General features: G+C 34.6%; 1 protein-coding gene across 9 annotated transcripts in view; it reads left to right on the plus strand.

The window, feature by feature from the left end:
* TRIP12 (thyroid hormone receptor interactor 12) overlaps positions 1-7,713 on the plus strand; it is a 170,774-nt gene extending 163,061 nt beyond the window's left edge. For all 9 annotated transcript variants that reach the window (XM_051983370.1, XM_051983369.1, XM_051983372.1 and 6 more), the window contains 5 exons: positions 96-260; positions 2,945-3,058; positions 4,276-4,370; positions 5,474-5,577; positions 6,277-7,713. In XM_051983370.1, coding sequence (XP_051839330.1) covers positions 96-260; positions 2,945-3,058; positions 4,276-4,370; positions 5,474-5,577; positions 6,277-6,473 — 675 coding nt within the window. In that variant the 3' untranslated portion in view covers positions 6,474-7,713. The remainder of the gene's footprint in view (positions 1-95; positions 261-2,944; positions 3,059-4,275; positions 4,371-5,473; positions 5,578-6,276) is intronic.
* Positions 7,714-16,729: the final 9,016 nt, after the last annotated feature.

A 16,729-nucleotide genomic window follows, 5' to 3' on the forward strand; every position in this document is an offset into this window, starting at 1 on the left:
CTATATTTAATCTTTTGCTTTATTGATTTAAGTTGAACTAATTGTAATATGAATTAATAAATTATGCTATGTTTTTACCCCCTTTACATTTTCAGACCAAAGAGAGTCTACAGTATGCGTTGGAAACCTTGAATATGAATGGCTGCTCAGTGGAAGATCTAGGATTGGATTTCACACTACCAGGATTTCCCAACATAGAACTAAAGAAAGGGGGAAAGGATATACCTGTCACCATCCACAATTTAGAAGAGTATCTACGAGTATGTAACACACAGGAATTTTTCAAGGGGAGGGATGATTTATAAGAGTACCTTAAGTCAAGGCTTTTATTGGGGGTGGGGGGAGAAAGGGATGGAATAGTTCTAACTGTATCAGTTTTAAAGAGTCAGACTTGTGATATGGTATTATTTGGCTTATTATATATTTGCTATAAAGGTATCTTGTATTTAAATCTATTTTTTATTGTATTCTATATGCATAGTTAATACTGGATGTCTTGTGTGAAAATCAGGTTTTGGATAAAGTTCATTTATATTGAGATATCCTGATCAAGTGATCCTCCCAACTTTTGCCTGAAGACCACTGATGAAAAAGAATGCAGCCATTGCTTTCTAGGGAGCCCAGCCCAGTCCAGCCTAGTCCAGTCTTACTGTTAGGAAGTTTTCCTGACATTAAACTTAGATTTGCCTCTGAAACTTGTCCTATAGTGACTAGTGGTTGTTGGTGCTATAGGGAACACCTCTAATCCCTCTTTCATATAACTGGTCCTTTGTTATCACTTTGCCTCTTAAATATTCTCTTCTCCAAGCTAAATATACTTAGTTCCTGGAAACAAAGCTGGTACTGATAATTTAGTAATGATTAAACAGATTGTGGCATATATTCATTTACAAATACAAAGAATTTGAAAGTATAGGAGAACTGGTTTTTGTTATGAGGTCCAGGAGAGTTGGGAGGGAAGGATGAACTCAGAAATGAATGTGATATGAAAACAAAAGGCATTAATAAAAATATTTAAAGGAATTTGAAGAGAGAAGTAAACTTTTTAACCTATACCTATATGGTATGAACTTAAGACCCTCCATCATCTTGACTGCTCTTCTGTGTGTTCTCCAGCTCAGCAACTTGGTAAAATGTGATACCCAGGCCAGGGTATCATTTATTCCTGAACAGTGTGCAACCTGAAATTGGTAGCTTTCTTGGCTACCATATGTTGACTGATAAGAGTTTGTAATCCATCAAGAGCAAATCACAGCATAGTGTCATCGATGATTAGTGTAGACTTAAAACTTTATCTATCACTTCAGTTTTATCTAGTGAAAAGATGTAGCTTCCCTGATGAATTTTATGATACTAAGTTTTAGAATCTACTTTTTACTTGTATTTATTTCCTATTCAACAAGAGCCAGGCTTCCACTCTCTCTGTCTCTGTCTTTCTCTCATTATCTCTCTCTCCCTCTCTTTATTGGTTTTTTTTAAAGAGGTTTTTGTATGTTCTTGTAATATTTATATGATCAAAAAGAGCCAACTGATTTTTGACTAATCTTTTTCTGATTGGTGAAAAACCAATTGAAGGCCATTGGTGTGCTTCATGTCCCTGCATAGCTTAACAAAAGCTGCTGCTATGTTTCCTGCTAGGTGTGAAAAGCTGTGAGACCCTTCTAAAGTCATGAGCCTTAGCTGTGTGGAGAAGCAGGGACCTAGAGAATTATTGACTATCAGGAATTAGATCTCACGTGTTTGGTTGCAGAATAATGGGGGTTTGCCCAAGATTTCCAAGAGTTGTGAAGGACCTCTACTGGCTTATTATTTACAGAATACTTTAATTGTTTTTCTCTACCTATATTTATATCCATCTATAGATGTAGATACTTTATATATTTTAAGTAAATAGATCCCACAAAGAGATAGGACACTATTGAAGGAAATAACAATATGTAATGTGGCTGGGGGCAAGGGGTATACCAGGTGACTGTCTCCATCAGGTGGAATTAGTCTAATTCTGTTTGGTCCTAAATTAAGCATCAAGCTTTAGTGATTACAAGTTGCAGAGGCAGATTTTAGATTGATACAAGAAAAAATAGCTCTCCAGTATTAGAATCATCTGCCTTAGAACATATTGGTTCTCACTGGAGATCTTTTATACAAGACTAGATTATGTAGAGTGAATCTTGGGCCTGGAGTCAGGACCCTGTTTGAACCTGAGTTCAAACCCAGCCTTGAACACTTAGTAACGTGACCCTGGCCAAATTGCTTAAATCCTGTTTGCCTTAGTAGCTCCTGCTTCTCAGGATTGCTATGTATTTGTAAAATATGAACCTATTGTTCTATATAGTAGTATAGTGCTATATAGTAATAGTAATTAAAGTTATGATGATGATGTTCCTGGTACAGTGTTGTGGGTGTTGTTAGCCAAGTATAGATTGGATCATAGATGACTTTTAAGGTTCATTTCAACTTTGCTCTACTTTTGTTGTCAAGTTATAATCCTAACTTACCCTTGGTTTCTTCATCTTTAAAATGGAGAGGGAGTCAGAATCTAAAATTATGTAATTCCTATTACTTTACATTTAGTTACGTTGTATATGATTGCTTCTTTAATATAAACAAGTATGTATTGCTAGAATGTACTTCTGCATCTGCATATGTACATTTGCATATCAAAAGTTAAGTATACACAAAATGAATTTATATTCTGATAAAAACTTTCTGTTACTACTTAATGCTACAGTGTGTTTTCTGTCCAATTGTTCTCAAACCTAATAGGTTTTTTGGTTCTAATGTAAAAGAATTCTTAAAAATATTATTGCATAAATTTTCTTTTTTCTTTCCCTAAATGCTATGCAGATGATACTTTACTCTTTTGATTGAATAGAAACGGTTAGGATAATAGTTCAATTTTAATGGGATCTTAATTTTTTTTTAATGTCTCAATTTTTTTAAGCTGGTTATATTCTGGGCACTAAATGAAGGTGTTGCCAGGCAGTTTGATTCATTCAGAGATGGATTTGAATCAGTCTTTCCACTCAGCCATCTTCAGTACTTCTATCCTGAGGAAGTAAGTAATTTTTTGAGCATAATACTAGTTTCTTAAATGGGCCCACAACCCCTGATGGGCACATGCCAAATTCAAATTCCATATCCTATTTCTTTCCCCACCTCACAGTCAGGTCCTCCTCTTCCTTCTCCCTTCCCTCCTTGATTATAATTTCTAGCAATTATAGTACCATGATTTCCTAGATTTGTAAATGTAAGGACCAGGCCACATGCTACTAATCTTTATATTCCTTACAGAACCTTGCACAATAAATGTTTGTTGAATTTAGATGGGGAAGGAATTAGTGGACCAGATTAGAGCAGTGTACATGTGAGACCACTGTACATAGTGAGGATCCACATTATTTTGTTTAGATTAATTTATATTTCTAACTATCTGCCAACTGAGAATCATACTTCTCCTCCTGTTTCCCTCTACTTTGGGAGTGAAGGTTAAATGTGGTTCAGTGGCTTTAGGTGTAGGACATTTTAAAACTGGATTTTTAAAAATAGACTTACTTTTAATTAGATGAAATATATGGTCATACATGGTCATCAAGGTTGGTGTTACAATGACATGTTGGGAGGAGTGGTGATTAATTGCTGAGAGAGTATAACAAAACCTTGGAAAATCATTGGTGGTAATAAGGCATGGGAAGAATCAAATTGTTGCATAAGTAACATTTTTAGTGTACCTAATTTTATAATGAAGTATTTTTTCTTGAAAGAAGAGACTAATTTTAATATTCTCTTAGAGCCAATTTGATCCCTTATGTTCATTCTGTCCTTCCTTCAAGTACAAATTTTATGTCCTGTTGTGTAATAGAGGAGACCGTTAATTCTTGAAGATCCTAGCAGAGTCTTTGAGCATGGTCATGGTGAGGGAGTTTTAAGTGTTTTATCTCATGCAAAAATACACAGAGATTCATCAGAAGACTGGCCACTCTATTAGTCTTGAACGCAGGAAGGAGTTAGAGCAATTAAGGAAGAACATTTTGCTTAACCATAACCTAGAGAGGTTGTGATCTTTGTAAGTAGAGTAAATACTCTATTGAGGCAATACCACATATATATATTCTCCTCTCCCTAAACTTTCAAAATTGGGAGTACACCCTATCACAAGCATGATTGCCTTTTGCTCCCCGGTCTCTCTCTCTCTAATCAAGCCCCGTCTCCTGATTTTGGAGGACTCCTTTTGCTGTTGCATGAATAATATCTTCTGTGTATTTGAACATATAGCTGGATCAGCTTCTGTGTGGCAGTAAAGCAGACACTTGGGATGCAAAGACACTGATGGAATGCTGCAGGCCTGATCATGGCTATACACATGACAGGTAACAATTACTGAGATCTGTTGCTTTAGAGAATTTTCTTATTGGAATTTGAGGTAGAGGCAGGTAGGTCCCATTATAAGAGGTTTTCTGACTTAAACACGAAAAGCTGTTTTAAAGGATCCCTTTTAATGCATTTATGAGTTTTTGTGTTTTGTTTTGTTTTTTTTAATTTATTGCTACCTAGTCATTTTCCAGTGATAAATAATAGAAACACGAAAAGCTGTTTTAAAGGATCCCTTTTAATACATTTATGAGTTTTTGTGTTTTGTTTTGTTTTTTTTAATTTATTGCTACCTAGTCATTTTCCAGTGATAAATAATAGAGGGAAAGAGTATTATGTTTTGTAATTGACATCAACAAAAATCTTATATCCAACATATCTAAGCTTATCCAGGTGTAGTGACCAGTTTGTTTAATGATAACTTAAATTTAGCTAGTGGCTTATTTTTTATAGAATACTTTGTTTTTCTCTACCTATATTTATATTCATCTATAGATGTAGATACGTTATATAATTTAAGTAAATAGATCTTTTCTATCACGGTGGGTCTCAAACTTTTGTTCTCAGTATCTTTATACTATTATTAACATTTATTGAAGATCTGTCCAAAGATTTTCTATATGGATTATATTTGTAGATATTTACCATATTAGAAATAAAAACTAATTTTTAATTTGTAGACCCTCTGAAAGGATTTCAGAGACCCCTAGCATTCTCTGGACCATACTTTGAGAACCACTGTAATAATCTGTAAATAATAAGCCACTATCTGATTTTATTTTGTCATTAATAAACAGGTCACTATGTGGGTATCTTGGATATTTTGGATCCAAGATTTTGCCATATAATACTAATCTTCTCTGTTCCTGTCTCTTTCTTTCTCTCTCTCTCTTTCTCTCTCCCTCCGTCTTACCCTCCCCCAACTTTATTTTCCCTCCTTTCCCTCACAAGTCCTATTGACTACTCAGTGGTAGAAGCTAGAACTCAAATTTCAAAACGTCTGATTCATAATCCAATGTTCTGGACTTAACTGTTCCTCATCATTTGTCATTGCTACTGCCTCAATTCCAGAATGAAATTATTTTCCTTTGTTTTGTTTTAGTCGAGCTGTGAAGTACCTGTTTGAAATTCTCAGTGGTTTTGATAATGAGCAGCAGAGATTATTTCTCCAGTTTGTGACTGGTAGCCCAAGATTGCCTGTAGGAGGTGGGTATATGTCTAGCTGGAGAATGATTCCATAGGTTTTTTTTCCTTTTCAAAATCCAAAGCCTACAGATATTAGAAATGTTAGCAAAATTAAAATGTCAGTTATTGATGAAAGTAAGTACTGGTCCTCATTTAAATAGTCATAGATAATTTTATATCTTCTATTTTAAAAGATAGCAGTAAATGTATTTTTAAAACGTTGAATTTGGTTTATGTTCCATGCTGACTTATCAAGTTAGTGTGTATATATGAGAAACAAAATGAGTGAGCATATCAGATTGAGGTTTAATTGTTTATTTATAGAAGGAGGATTGATAATCTGCACAGTTTTTGGATAGTTATAGAAGGAGGACTGATAATCTACACAGTTTGGCATTTCCAGGCTATGCATTTTCATCATGTTTTGATAAAAATACAACATTGTATATTGTTTCTACGAGTCCTTGCTGACTCCTTCCCTTTCCTCTTCCCACCCCATCCTTTATTGGTTAAGAAATTTCCACTATATAAAGTAGCTGGACTTCTCTGATGGTCCTTCTTGGTAGAAATTGGCCTGGTATATTTTGCCTTTTTTTTTTTTTTTTTTTAAACAACAGGAAACTACTTATAAAAACTCAGTTAAAAAAAAAAATGATTGCCAGCTATCTTATATCCTTATTGATGAATGCATTGGCCTTTTCTTCCTTTCCTCTCAATCAGGCTTCCGAAGTTTGAATCCTCCTTTGACAATTGTCCGCAAGACCTTTGAGTCAACGGAAAATCCAGATGACTTCTTGCCCTCAGTAATGACTTGTGTGAACTATCTCAAGTTGCCAGACTATTCAAGTATTGAGATAATGCGTGAAAAACTGTTGATAGCTGCCAGAGAGGGGCAGCAGTCATTCCATCTTTCCTGATCACAATGAAAAATGCAATGTCTGCCTGTTACAGCAAAAGAGAAAAAAATCATGATTTCTTTTCTAAATGTATCACCTGAGTCAAGGAAACGTGTTACTCCTTCTTGTAGAAAAACGGCTTGCAGATTATAAAAGAGACACTTGGTTGATATTTCTTAATGGCCCCATGGACTTAAAGTGATCAGGCCCTAAAAAGTTGTTGTGACAAGGTTTCTTTAGCAAGTTCTTGTTTAAATTATCATTTATTTGATGAGTGAAGTTTTTAAACTTGCTTTGCTGTGTGAAATTTAAAAAGGGATGTTTTTCCAGGCTGGAACAATAAATGTCGCTGTGCAGTTTAATACTGGGCTGTGTGTATCCATCTAGCTAAGTCTGCAGTTTTATTTCCTCCAAAGACAACTTTTGTACATAAGTACAGAAATTGAGACTCACATGTATTTGACATATAGTTCAGTAGACTAGCTCTCTGTACCTTCACTTGCCTCTGATTTTTCTCCCTTCCTCCGTGTATTGTCTGATGTGCAATTCACATGGTTCTTTTTTGTGTACAACACTCACAACAATTGTTACATTTTCGTTGGCATGGGCGTTTAACCGTTCCATGGTTTTTCTCAAATTAAGATATAATTTAAATTTTACTGAATTAAAATATATTGTCGCTATAACTCAGCCTTTGTAACTAGGTAGATTCTTTGGTATAGCTTAGTTTTAATGTAGTCATAGGCTCTATTGGCGCTACAGCCTTTACCAGATGACACACTAGGACTGTTGACACAGTTATTTCAGGCAACAAAAGCCTCCAAAATGGAGGTGAGGAAGAAATCATTTTTTTTTTTTTGTGTGTGTGTGTGTGTAGTTGAAAAATTGAACAGATTGGGCTGGCCAGTATTTATTATTATATGGCCAGAGCATTTTGAATTGATGTAAAGTTTTAAAAGTAAATTAGCAGTTTTCATCCCCTGTTCTAGGAAAACTTTTTTCCCCTTGTTCTTAAGTTCTTGCTTTTTTTTCATAGTTTTGCTTTCATTCCTTTCTCTTAACCCTGCCTTCCTTCCTTCCCTCCCCACTCTCCCAGTGCTAGCTTGGAACAAACAGTTCAGCCTTTGTCTTGAACACAGATAAAGCACCTGTAAGCAATGCTCTGTCCAATTGTTTTATGTGCTGATTTCTCAAATCTGCAATAATTTACTTCATCAGGTTAATGTTTTTACCTGAATATAAATAAATAAAGTTTGCTTCACCTTTTTGTTTATAGTTTTGTACTGTATCCATAAGTTCAATTGTGTAAATTTATTTCAATGCTAGTAAATCATTTAAATCTCCATGACTAATTGCCTACGGTCATGGCTGATTTGCTATTTAAACAAGAGTTGCAATATATGCTATTAAATTCTGTGGAAAGATGAGTGAAGGAGATTCTTTCCTTCCATGGGTTAAAAATTTACAGTCTGCTACAAACATTCTTGAGAAAGAACTTTCTATGATTCATCTCTGAAAATCTGAGATGAATTAATTATTTTTATTCAACTTTGAGAAATCAAATTTATTTTCAGTTTGATCACTTGTTCAAAAATTTATTTTGTCAATGTAAGAATTCCTATCTTCCTCCCCTTTTCATCCCTAAAGTATCTTAGTGGCTTGTTTTATTTGGGTGAATGTGTCATTTTAGAGTAAATTTAAATGGCCTTTCACAGAATTCTTTACAGTTTAGTCACAGAATTTCATATGAAGCAAATCCAGCTAAGTGCCATTGAACTTATAACTCAAAACTTATGTTGACGTATGAAATTTGAAATCATTGAAGAAAGAATCCAAAAATTACAAAACCATATTAAATTGAATAAAGAAACTACATTTCTACATGTGACATTGGATAACATGATTAGTTTCTTTTTTTAAAAGTCAATATTAGAGCATGGATTAATTTGTTTCATGTTTTTTTTTTATTTTTTATGCTAAGCACAACATTTTGTGTTTATAATGTCTGGATATAGCATTTCGTTCTGCATTTAAACAAAAAAAAATTTCTCTATTTAAAAAATTTTAGATTTGTGTTGCCAAAAAGTGAGGCAATTAATGTTTTATATTAAAATATTTGTATTTGATTTATTTTTAAAAATCCATGTTGTCTCCCTGCCTAATATGGCTCCATTGGTTTGCATCTAACATAGATATAATTATGGTTTCAAATTGGAAATTTGTATGAATTAAGTCATCTCTTGTGACAATACCAGGAGAGGCATTGTCGACCAATTAAAAAACAGAACAAAACAAAACTTTAAATTATTTTTAGTGGTTGAGCACTCCTGTCACAAAAACAACAGATTTAATTCATTAACTCTCTAATGAAGATTACAGAAATTGACTGAAGGATATAAGCTGCTTTTTTCCTATTAGGCAACCTTTTTGGCCAGAATCAACCACCACTGGACAATGGAATGAAAAGTTTATTTCTCAATGGCTTTTGCTGGGCTTTAAAAAGTTCCCCATACTGCCTCCAAGCATTAGTCTTAACTTTACAAAGTAAATTACTGGCAACAAGGTATTCAGTGAAACTTTTACTATCCTTTGATTTCTACTGATTTGGTTTCAAATTAACATGGACTATAACTGAAATAAGTCTGTTGATTTATTCAGCTCTAAAGGACACATCCATGCCCACATTTAGTCTTACCAAGTGTGGTCAAGTAATTTCTTATTTGGTATGTATATATATATCAAATACATATACATATATATATATATATATATATATATATATATATATATATTTTTTTTTTTTTTTTTTTTTTTTTTTTTTTTTGTGGCAGAGCTATTTAGAGCACCCTTGGTAAATTTTGGGGAGAGGAATAACCACTGCACTTTTTAATCCAGCTCACTTTGCTTCATTCATAGCAGAAGGGACTGAGAAAGTTAACATGATTGAAATCATCAGTCTTGACCAATCCAGAATAAAAAGCTGCTTGCCTTGCCCTTAAGGGATGGATGAATAGCTGGCTTAACAGGTTAGGAACCAGTCATGAGTAGAAAATGGAATAGGTTATCTTTTTTTGAAGAGTACAATGAAAATCACAAGGTAGTTATATTTTGTACTTAAAAGTTAGTCTTTTAAAAAGAGGGTTGATCTAATACATTGGGTCACATCACACAGCTCCTCTGTACATAAAACACAATTACTCTCATTGTCATGCAGCCTATAAAGAAGATTGATTTCTTGACTTCTAAGTCCATCAACTTATTTTTCAAATTCATCCCAAGGAACTACAGTCAATCAACTCTTGGTTATCCACTTACAGGGTTTTCTAGCAAATTTTAAATGGAAGTTTCTTACTTTATTGCCATTGAGGCAAGTACAGGCAAAAAACCCCACCACATACACACTCCTCAACATTAAGGGTGTGATTTTAAGAAATAAAAATGCAGTTGTTAGCTGAACCGAATTTACTCAGGAGAGCAAAAGCCAAATTACTTGAATTATCTCCTTTATGGGATTGTAGATACCATCAGTTTCACCAGTAGCATGGAGGATGATCAAGAGTTGACTCAGCAATTTAAGGCTTCCTTTCTACACCTTGTTTGCTTCTCTCCTTAACTGTAACATGAGACCATGGTTTTTAAAATGTCTCTGGCTATGTAACCTTCTCTTGGATGCTTTCTGAGCAAATTGAGTCCTCAGTTGGGACACTGAAATGACATTAAATCCCAGTGACAGATAACAAAGTGCTTTTATGATCTCAAAAAAGCAAGATAATTAAGATGCAAATTCATTCAAATGTATAGTTTTCCAAGAATCTTAAGATAATTATCATTATGCAAAAAAAACAACTATGAACTTACTTTGCATAACACAAACCAATGATTCTTTAATGATAGAATTGTTTTTTTTTTCTCCCCAAAAGTTCATTGGCATAATCAAACCTATATTGATTGCTGATTCTTGTATAAAGCTTTTTTCTCTATTTTACCCTAAACAGTGATTTATATGAAAGTTTTTCCTCTGTTGGAATAATAAAACCTCAAGCTACAGATGCATATGTAAAAATGCATAAATGCACTGACTATTCTCCTCCCTGAATATATTTTTAATAAATAGCATTATCCTGACTTGATCACTTGTTAAATTGTATTTTAGAGAGTTTCTTCAGAAAAGTGGAATGTGCCTTTATATAGTGTTTTTGGAAAGCTGATGAATTACTCATTGTAGGATACAGCTGACCATTATAAAGAATGCAGTTAACTCGCTCATTTTTGAAGGGATGGTTGTGGGGGAAAGTCCTAGAAACATAGAACCTCTGGTTGGAATTGTTACTAAAGGTTTAACTAAGGGTGACACCTGTACCTTTAAGTAATGCTCTCTATGCAGTGATGAAATTGTGCCTTTGAGATTTGGTTTATATTTGAAAATAAAGATCCTCAGTAAAAAATTAAGACTGACTGCAAAAACAAGAGGAGTTATTTTTCCTGAAAAAGTAAATGTATCCTCTTAATTACAACACCGGTTGCATTCCTAGGCTTCATGCCTATCGTGGGACTGGCTTGCTATGGTAACCTTGAAGACTGGGTCAGGTTTTCATCAAAAGAGGAAAGTAGGTAGAACTTATTAGATGGGTAGGGGGTGGGGTGGGAAAATGAAGCTATGATTTTTAGAAGGGTCTGTTTGAAATTAGCTTTAGTTTTACTATTTTTAGGCAATTTAGTGGAACTGGATAAAATATCTCTTGGTTATGCACATCAGTTGTAGAGGTCTTTAACCACCAACACCAACTAAAAATTCCATACTTCACATTTTTCCTGAGTGTACAGCTATGAGTTATGTGTAACAACTTTGTGATCAGTAAAATGCTCTGAGCCTCAGATGAACGGTGCTATTCAACTTAAACCTGTTACAGACTAAGAGCATTTCCGTAACATTTGTAATTGATGCGATGCTGTCTGTATTATATAAATTGTGTATATTGAGGTAGTGAGGCTTTATGTTAGATAACAAATTTAAGTTGATTTAATTATGTTGATAGATGTTGACATTTTAATGGCTCCTTTGGATAGTATTTTTAAATCTTTACTATTAAAATGGAAGTTATTTTGACTACTGTTCCAATATTAAGTTTACATTTTAAATATTTTGTCCCTTGAAGTCCTATTTGGAGGCCAGTGGACACTACACAAGACATTTCTATTTTGGCTTGAAACTCGGCATCCACTAACATTTATTGGTAACGCAGTTCATGTTTACTAAAACCCAGGCTTTTCTCTTTTTGCACAACCCAAGGCCCAAAGCTAGCCCAGATGTTGGATGCTAGGGTACAGCTCCCAAAGACAGTATGTGAATTGTGCACATCTTTACAAAAGGGACGATGGTGTACTGGAATACCAGCGTGCTGCTGCCCCCATATCTATGCAATGGGTTGTCAAGGTGGTCATCTTTAAGAGTCATCCTTCACAATCTCCTTTGTAGGAACAATACACCAGTGTTATGTGTTGTGTATAAGAAAGCCTGGCGATCTGGCCTAGCTGAGGAAAGGCCGTTTCTGCTTTGCTTTACTGCCCGTTCAAGTCCATGGTCAGATGGTGGGATCCATATAATAATATGCCTAAATGGAGAAGCTACATTGGTTTCAGAGGCTGGTATCTTAATCAAATGAGACATAAATGCTTTCTAAAGCTACACAAGCTAGCTATGCTAAAATGTGAATGTTACTGTTTATTGGCATCTAAGAAAAGAATTTCTTAAATACAAGCAAAGGCCTGATGACCATTTATGAAGGGATGTTTTAGAAGACTTTTTTTCAGGTGTGAGTTGGACTAAACCACTTTTGTAGTTTCAATTCTGAGATTCTATAATTCTAAGTAGTATCCTTGCATTCATTTATTTTATACATGTTCCTGTTTATCTGGTTTTTAAAGCTGTTGGTCTAAAAAGAAATTTAGCATCTTGAAATTAAAAACATTCTGAAAAGAAATTTGAAGGCTTAAAAAAAAAGCCAATGACATTGGCATAAAAATTGTACTGGACCTAGTCTTTCAAAGACAGTTGTAGATTGGTAATTGAAAATCTAGCTTCTCATCTCCATTCCCCAAGTATAATTACATTTGAGGAAAGAAGGTCTAAATTCAGCTCACACCAAAACCAATTTATTCTTAGTCAATCCCAAAGATAATTGTAAAAAATTACATAGGGACATTGTTATTTCTAAGGAAACATCTAGAAATTGTCTAGATTTAAAAGTTCAACTATATTTTTAAATCCCTTTTAAGAAAAATAAGGATTAGGTTCAAATTGAATTATATCAGTCCCAGTTAATATATGTCAGTCAACAAGTGCAGTTTGATGACAAAACTCATTTTTCTGGTGCAAAAATTTCCAAAGATTTCCAAAACATTTCAACAAGAAAGGTTTATGTGGCAATAAAGCAGTTGAGTAAAAAGAGCCTGGGAATGACAAGTTCTGGTTTCTGGTTCTTGCTTTGCCTCTAATTGTGAGACCACTTGGGAGAGAAGCTTAGCTTCCCTGGGCCTGGCTCTCTTCATCAGCACAATAACTTAAAACAGAGCCTTAACATTTGCAAAGGTCTTCTCGACCCATGGACTTTGTGAGGAAGGAGGTGCTAATTTTGTTAGCCCAATCTGAGCAATTGAGTGACTTTTTCATATGGACACAACCAGTAAGCTTTAGTCTGATGCTCAGATCTCTTGACTACTTCCTATATGGACTGTTTTCTGCATTGGATGGAGTAGCTGATTTCCAGAATCCCAACTCTTAAAATATGGGACCATAATATATAGATCCTTTGCTCTCTGGGTCCTCCTAATCCAATCCTTATATGTAGTTTTGATCAAGCTGATTTTTTGCAAGTGTCATCATTTCTTGTCAATTATCCTCACTTTTCCTATTCCAGGCTCACCTTTCCCTCCATATATTTCCTTAACCATCAATTTCTTGCACATCACTAATCACTGAAAACATTGCCTATTTCTCACCGGACATCCTTTAGTTATCTCTTGGTTTGCTCACTGGACTTGTTCTTCAAAGACTATACCCAAGATTCACTTGTGTTTTACAAAAAGGAAGAAAAAAGAAGAGTTTTTGTGTTAGGAAGCAGCTTGTTATTGCTGACTGAGCCCAAGTTATCATCCATTTGCAGTGCCTTTCCCAGGTATATGGACAGACAGACATACACACATACCTCTAACTTAATGGACTGTACCTTAAGCTGTAGTTGAGTCTAGAAAATAGGTATCTTAAAATTCCATTTAATTGTTCTTGCCTGGAGTTCTTAAGCAATCCTGCATCTCATTAAGAATGTCCTATAATGTTTTGGAGCTTGAAGAAATCAGCACAATATCATCCATGAACAGCAATGTCTAAAGGACCTCACCAACTATAGTAAGGTTTCTTCATCTCTTGTATCCCAGGAGTCTGGTGAAGCATATGGATCTCTTCTCAGAAACATGTTTTTTAAGTGCATAAAATACATAGGATTACAAAGAAAGCCAATTATCCTGAAATAGTTATGTGCATACACATAAGCATATATATTATATACATATATGTTTTTTAAAGTTCATAGACCCCTTTACAGGGAATCCTTCCATCTGCTATTCAGAAACTTTGTCCAAATTTTGTTCCCATAAATATAATACATGTTCTATATTTTAAAAATACAAAGCCACAAAAATCTTGCAATATCAGCAAGATAAATTTATATTTTGAATTTTTAAGTAAAACTGAATCGATATATACTGACTGGATGAAAAGAGTGTATAGCTATTGTTATGTATATAGTAATAGTTTTTTTCTCAATTTTACCCTTTTTTTTTTCATCAACTAAACACTTTCTCCCACTACTTCCTATGTCACTGGCGAATTCCCATGTTGACTATGTCGCAAAAGTATTCTTTATTCTACATTTCAAATTCATCACATCTGGACTCTGTCATTCTTCTGAGGTGTTTCCCCCTTCCCCCCCACCTCCCCCAACCCAACCCAATCTTTTTTGTGATTTCATATAGTACAATACAATTCCATTACATTCATATAGCAGTTTGTTACATAGAGGTGTGAAAATGACAATCAGAGGTATTTCACTTTTTTTTGTTGAGAAGTCATCCTTTTCTGTGTAAATTTGTATGTCATTTATTTCCCTGGGTCTTCATCTATAAAATTAAGGAACTAAATTATATGATGTCTAAGGTCCCTTCCATCTCAAAAACTTTGTAGTTCCCTAAATTAGAGAGTTAGGAAATCATAGCAACCCTATTTATTCTTAAGGATCTCTGCAGAATGACCTTAGAAACAATCCTTTCTGGTTTTGCTTCACGGATGTTAAAACAGCGCAGAAATTGCTTGTTCAAGGTTGTCTAGAAACTAGCACTAAAATCCAACCCTTCTGATTACCAGTCCATCTTTCTTTCCATGATACTTAACTTGGTCCCTGTAAATTCCATCATTTGGAGGAACTTGGAATTAATCCATCTTAAATTTCACTGAAGAAAGTCCGTTTGAGTGTTTTCAGGGGAAGATGTAGGTAGGGACATCAAGGAAAGTACAGAAAGGTTACTGTGAGAGTTTTTCTCATTTTAACAAGGAAATCCTGTAGAAGTTTACTGGAGAACTCTAATCCCCCCTTAAAGTATAGCATTTCACATTCCCAAATCTTGTGTGTATTGACTTATGTGTACGAGACTTCTTTTGTGTTCCCTCTCCCAGAAGCAAGTAGCTAGGATCTTATGTTTGGTACTGGAAAGAACCATTGAGATCATTTAATAAAAGCTGTCCATTTTTAGTATCTTAGGAAACAGGCTCAGAGAGGTGGATTAACCCTCCCTTGAACATATTATAGGTGGTTAGCAGAGATGGACTTCCAAAGTCAGTGCTCATCTTCTATTCTGAATCGCTCATGTTGGGAACTCACCACCTCATTTCCCAAACCACCACTCCAAATTCTGAGATAAATTGTACCATCATTCTGCAATGATTCTGTATTGTTAGTCATTTTAAAGCCTTTTTGCATAGTGCTTTGGGGAGTCCACTGAGCCACTGATTGGTTGAATTAGAATTCTGATGTAAAGGGCTGATGTACCGTCTGACACTGGATTCATCTGGGCCAAAAAGTTCGATGGAGTTTAGAATTTTAAAAAGTTAAAGCCAGATTTATTTTTCTTGAATAAAAGTGTTATCTTTTTTAGGAAAATAATCTTGCAACTTGAATCAGATTATTTCCCAGCTTGGACTGAATTTTACATCCTTATTGGAGTGTGTATATAACTTTGCTAGTATCCTTGCATTATGTTTGCTACCTCATGTTCTTTATGTAAGAACAAGTTTCCTGCAATTATACTTTTGTGTTGGTTGTACTGTTCACTGACCTCTTTGGAACTCTTTTCTTTCTCCCTTTCCCCCACCTTGACACTCATCACTGTTACAAATAAAAATTATTGCTAAAAGTCACTTGAGTTTTCCTTGGAAGGAAAAATAAAACAATCTTTAGCTAACCAAAATGATTACATATGAATAAAAGAATCTATTATGTTACAGACTTCTTATTCATTGGGTTTACCTTTCCTCCAAGAGACTCTAGATGCTATACATAGATATTTTGTTCTGATTTTAGAATGGTAGTTTTAAATATGATAAAGAAAAGTAGCAAGGAGATGGGGTTGAAGTGGAGTAGGAGAAGTGATGTGGGGTGGATAGGGCTAATGTAGGGCAGAAGATCACAGGGATGATGAGCAGTAACAATAATAGAAGTCTTCTATCATTTTCACCCAAGCAATTAAGCTGTCTGCCACATAGACTTGTGGGGTTATAGAAATGTAAATAATGATAATGATGAGAAACTAACATTTATATAGCCCTTATTTTTGTACCAAGTGTTAGTGTTAAGCACTTTACAAATATTTGATCCTTGCAACACCTCTGGGGGCAATTATTAATCCCATTTTACAGAAGGGGAAACAGACAAGTGATTTGTCCAAAGTCACAAAGCTAGTGTGAGAGATTTGAATTCATTCATTTACTCTATCCATTGCACTCCCTAAGGGTTATAGAAGGCTGCACAAAGATGGGACTTCTGCCTCTGACTCTGGGAGGAAATCCAAGTCCAAGATTGTAAAAGAAACTGTAAAAAGAACCTGAGGCTCTTAAATATAATTTTCCTTTGTATAGAGTACATAGAATATCCATAGGTCCACAATCTTGAACTCTAAGAGCCCATATATATGGTAAGAACTTGAAACATTGGATAAACCCTTGGATT

This window comes from Antechinus flavipes, chromosome 3 (genome assembly GCF_016432865.1).
Source record: "Antechinus flavipes isolate AdamAnt ecotype Samford, QLD, Australia chromosome 3, AdamAnt_v2, whole genome shotgun sequence".
Classification (NCBI taxonomy): domain Eukaryota; kingdom Metazoa; phylum Chordata; class Mammalia; order Dasyuromorphia; family Dasyuridae; genus Antechinus; species Antechinus flavipes.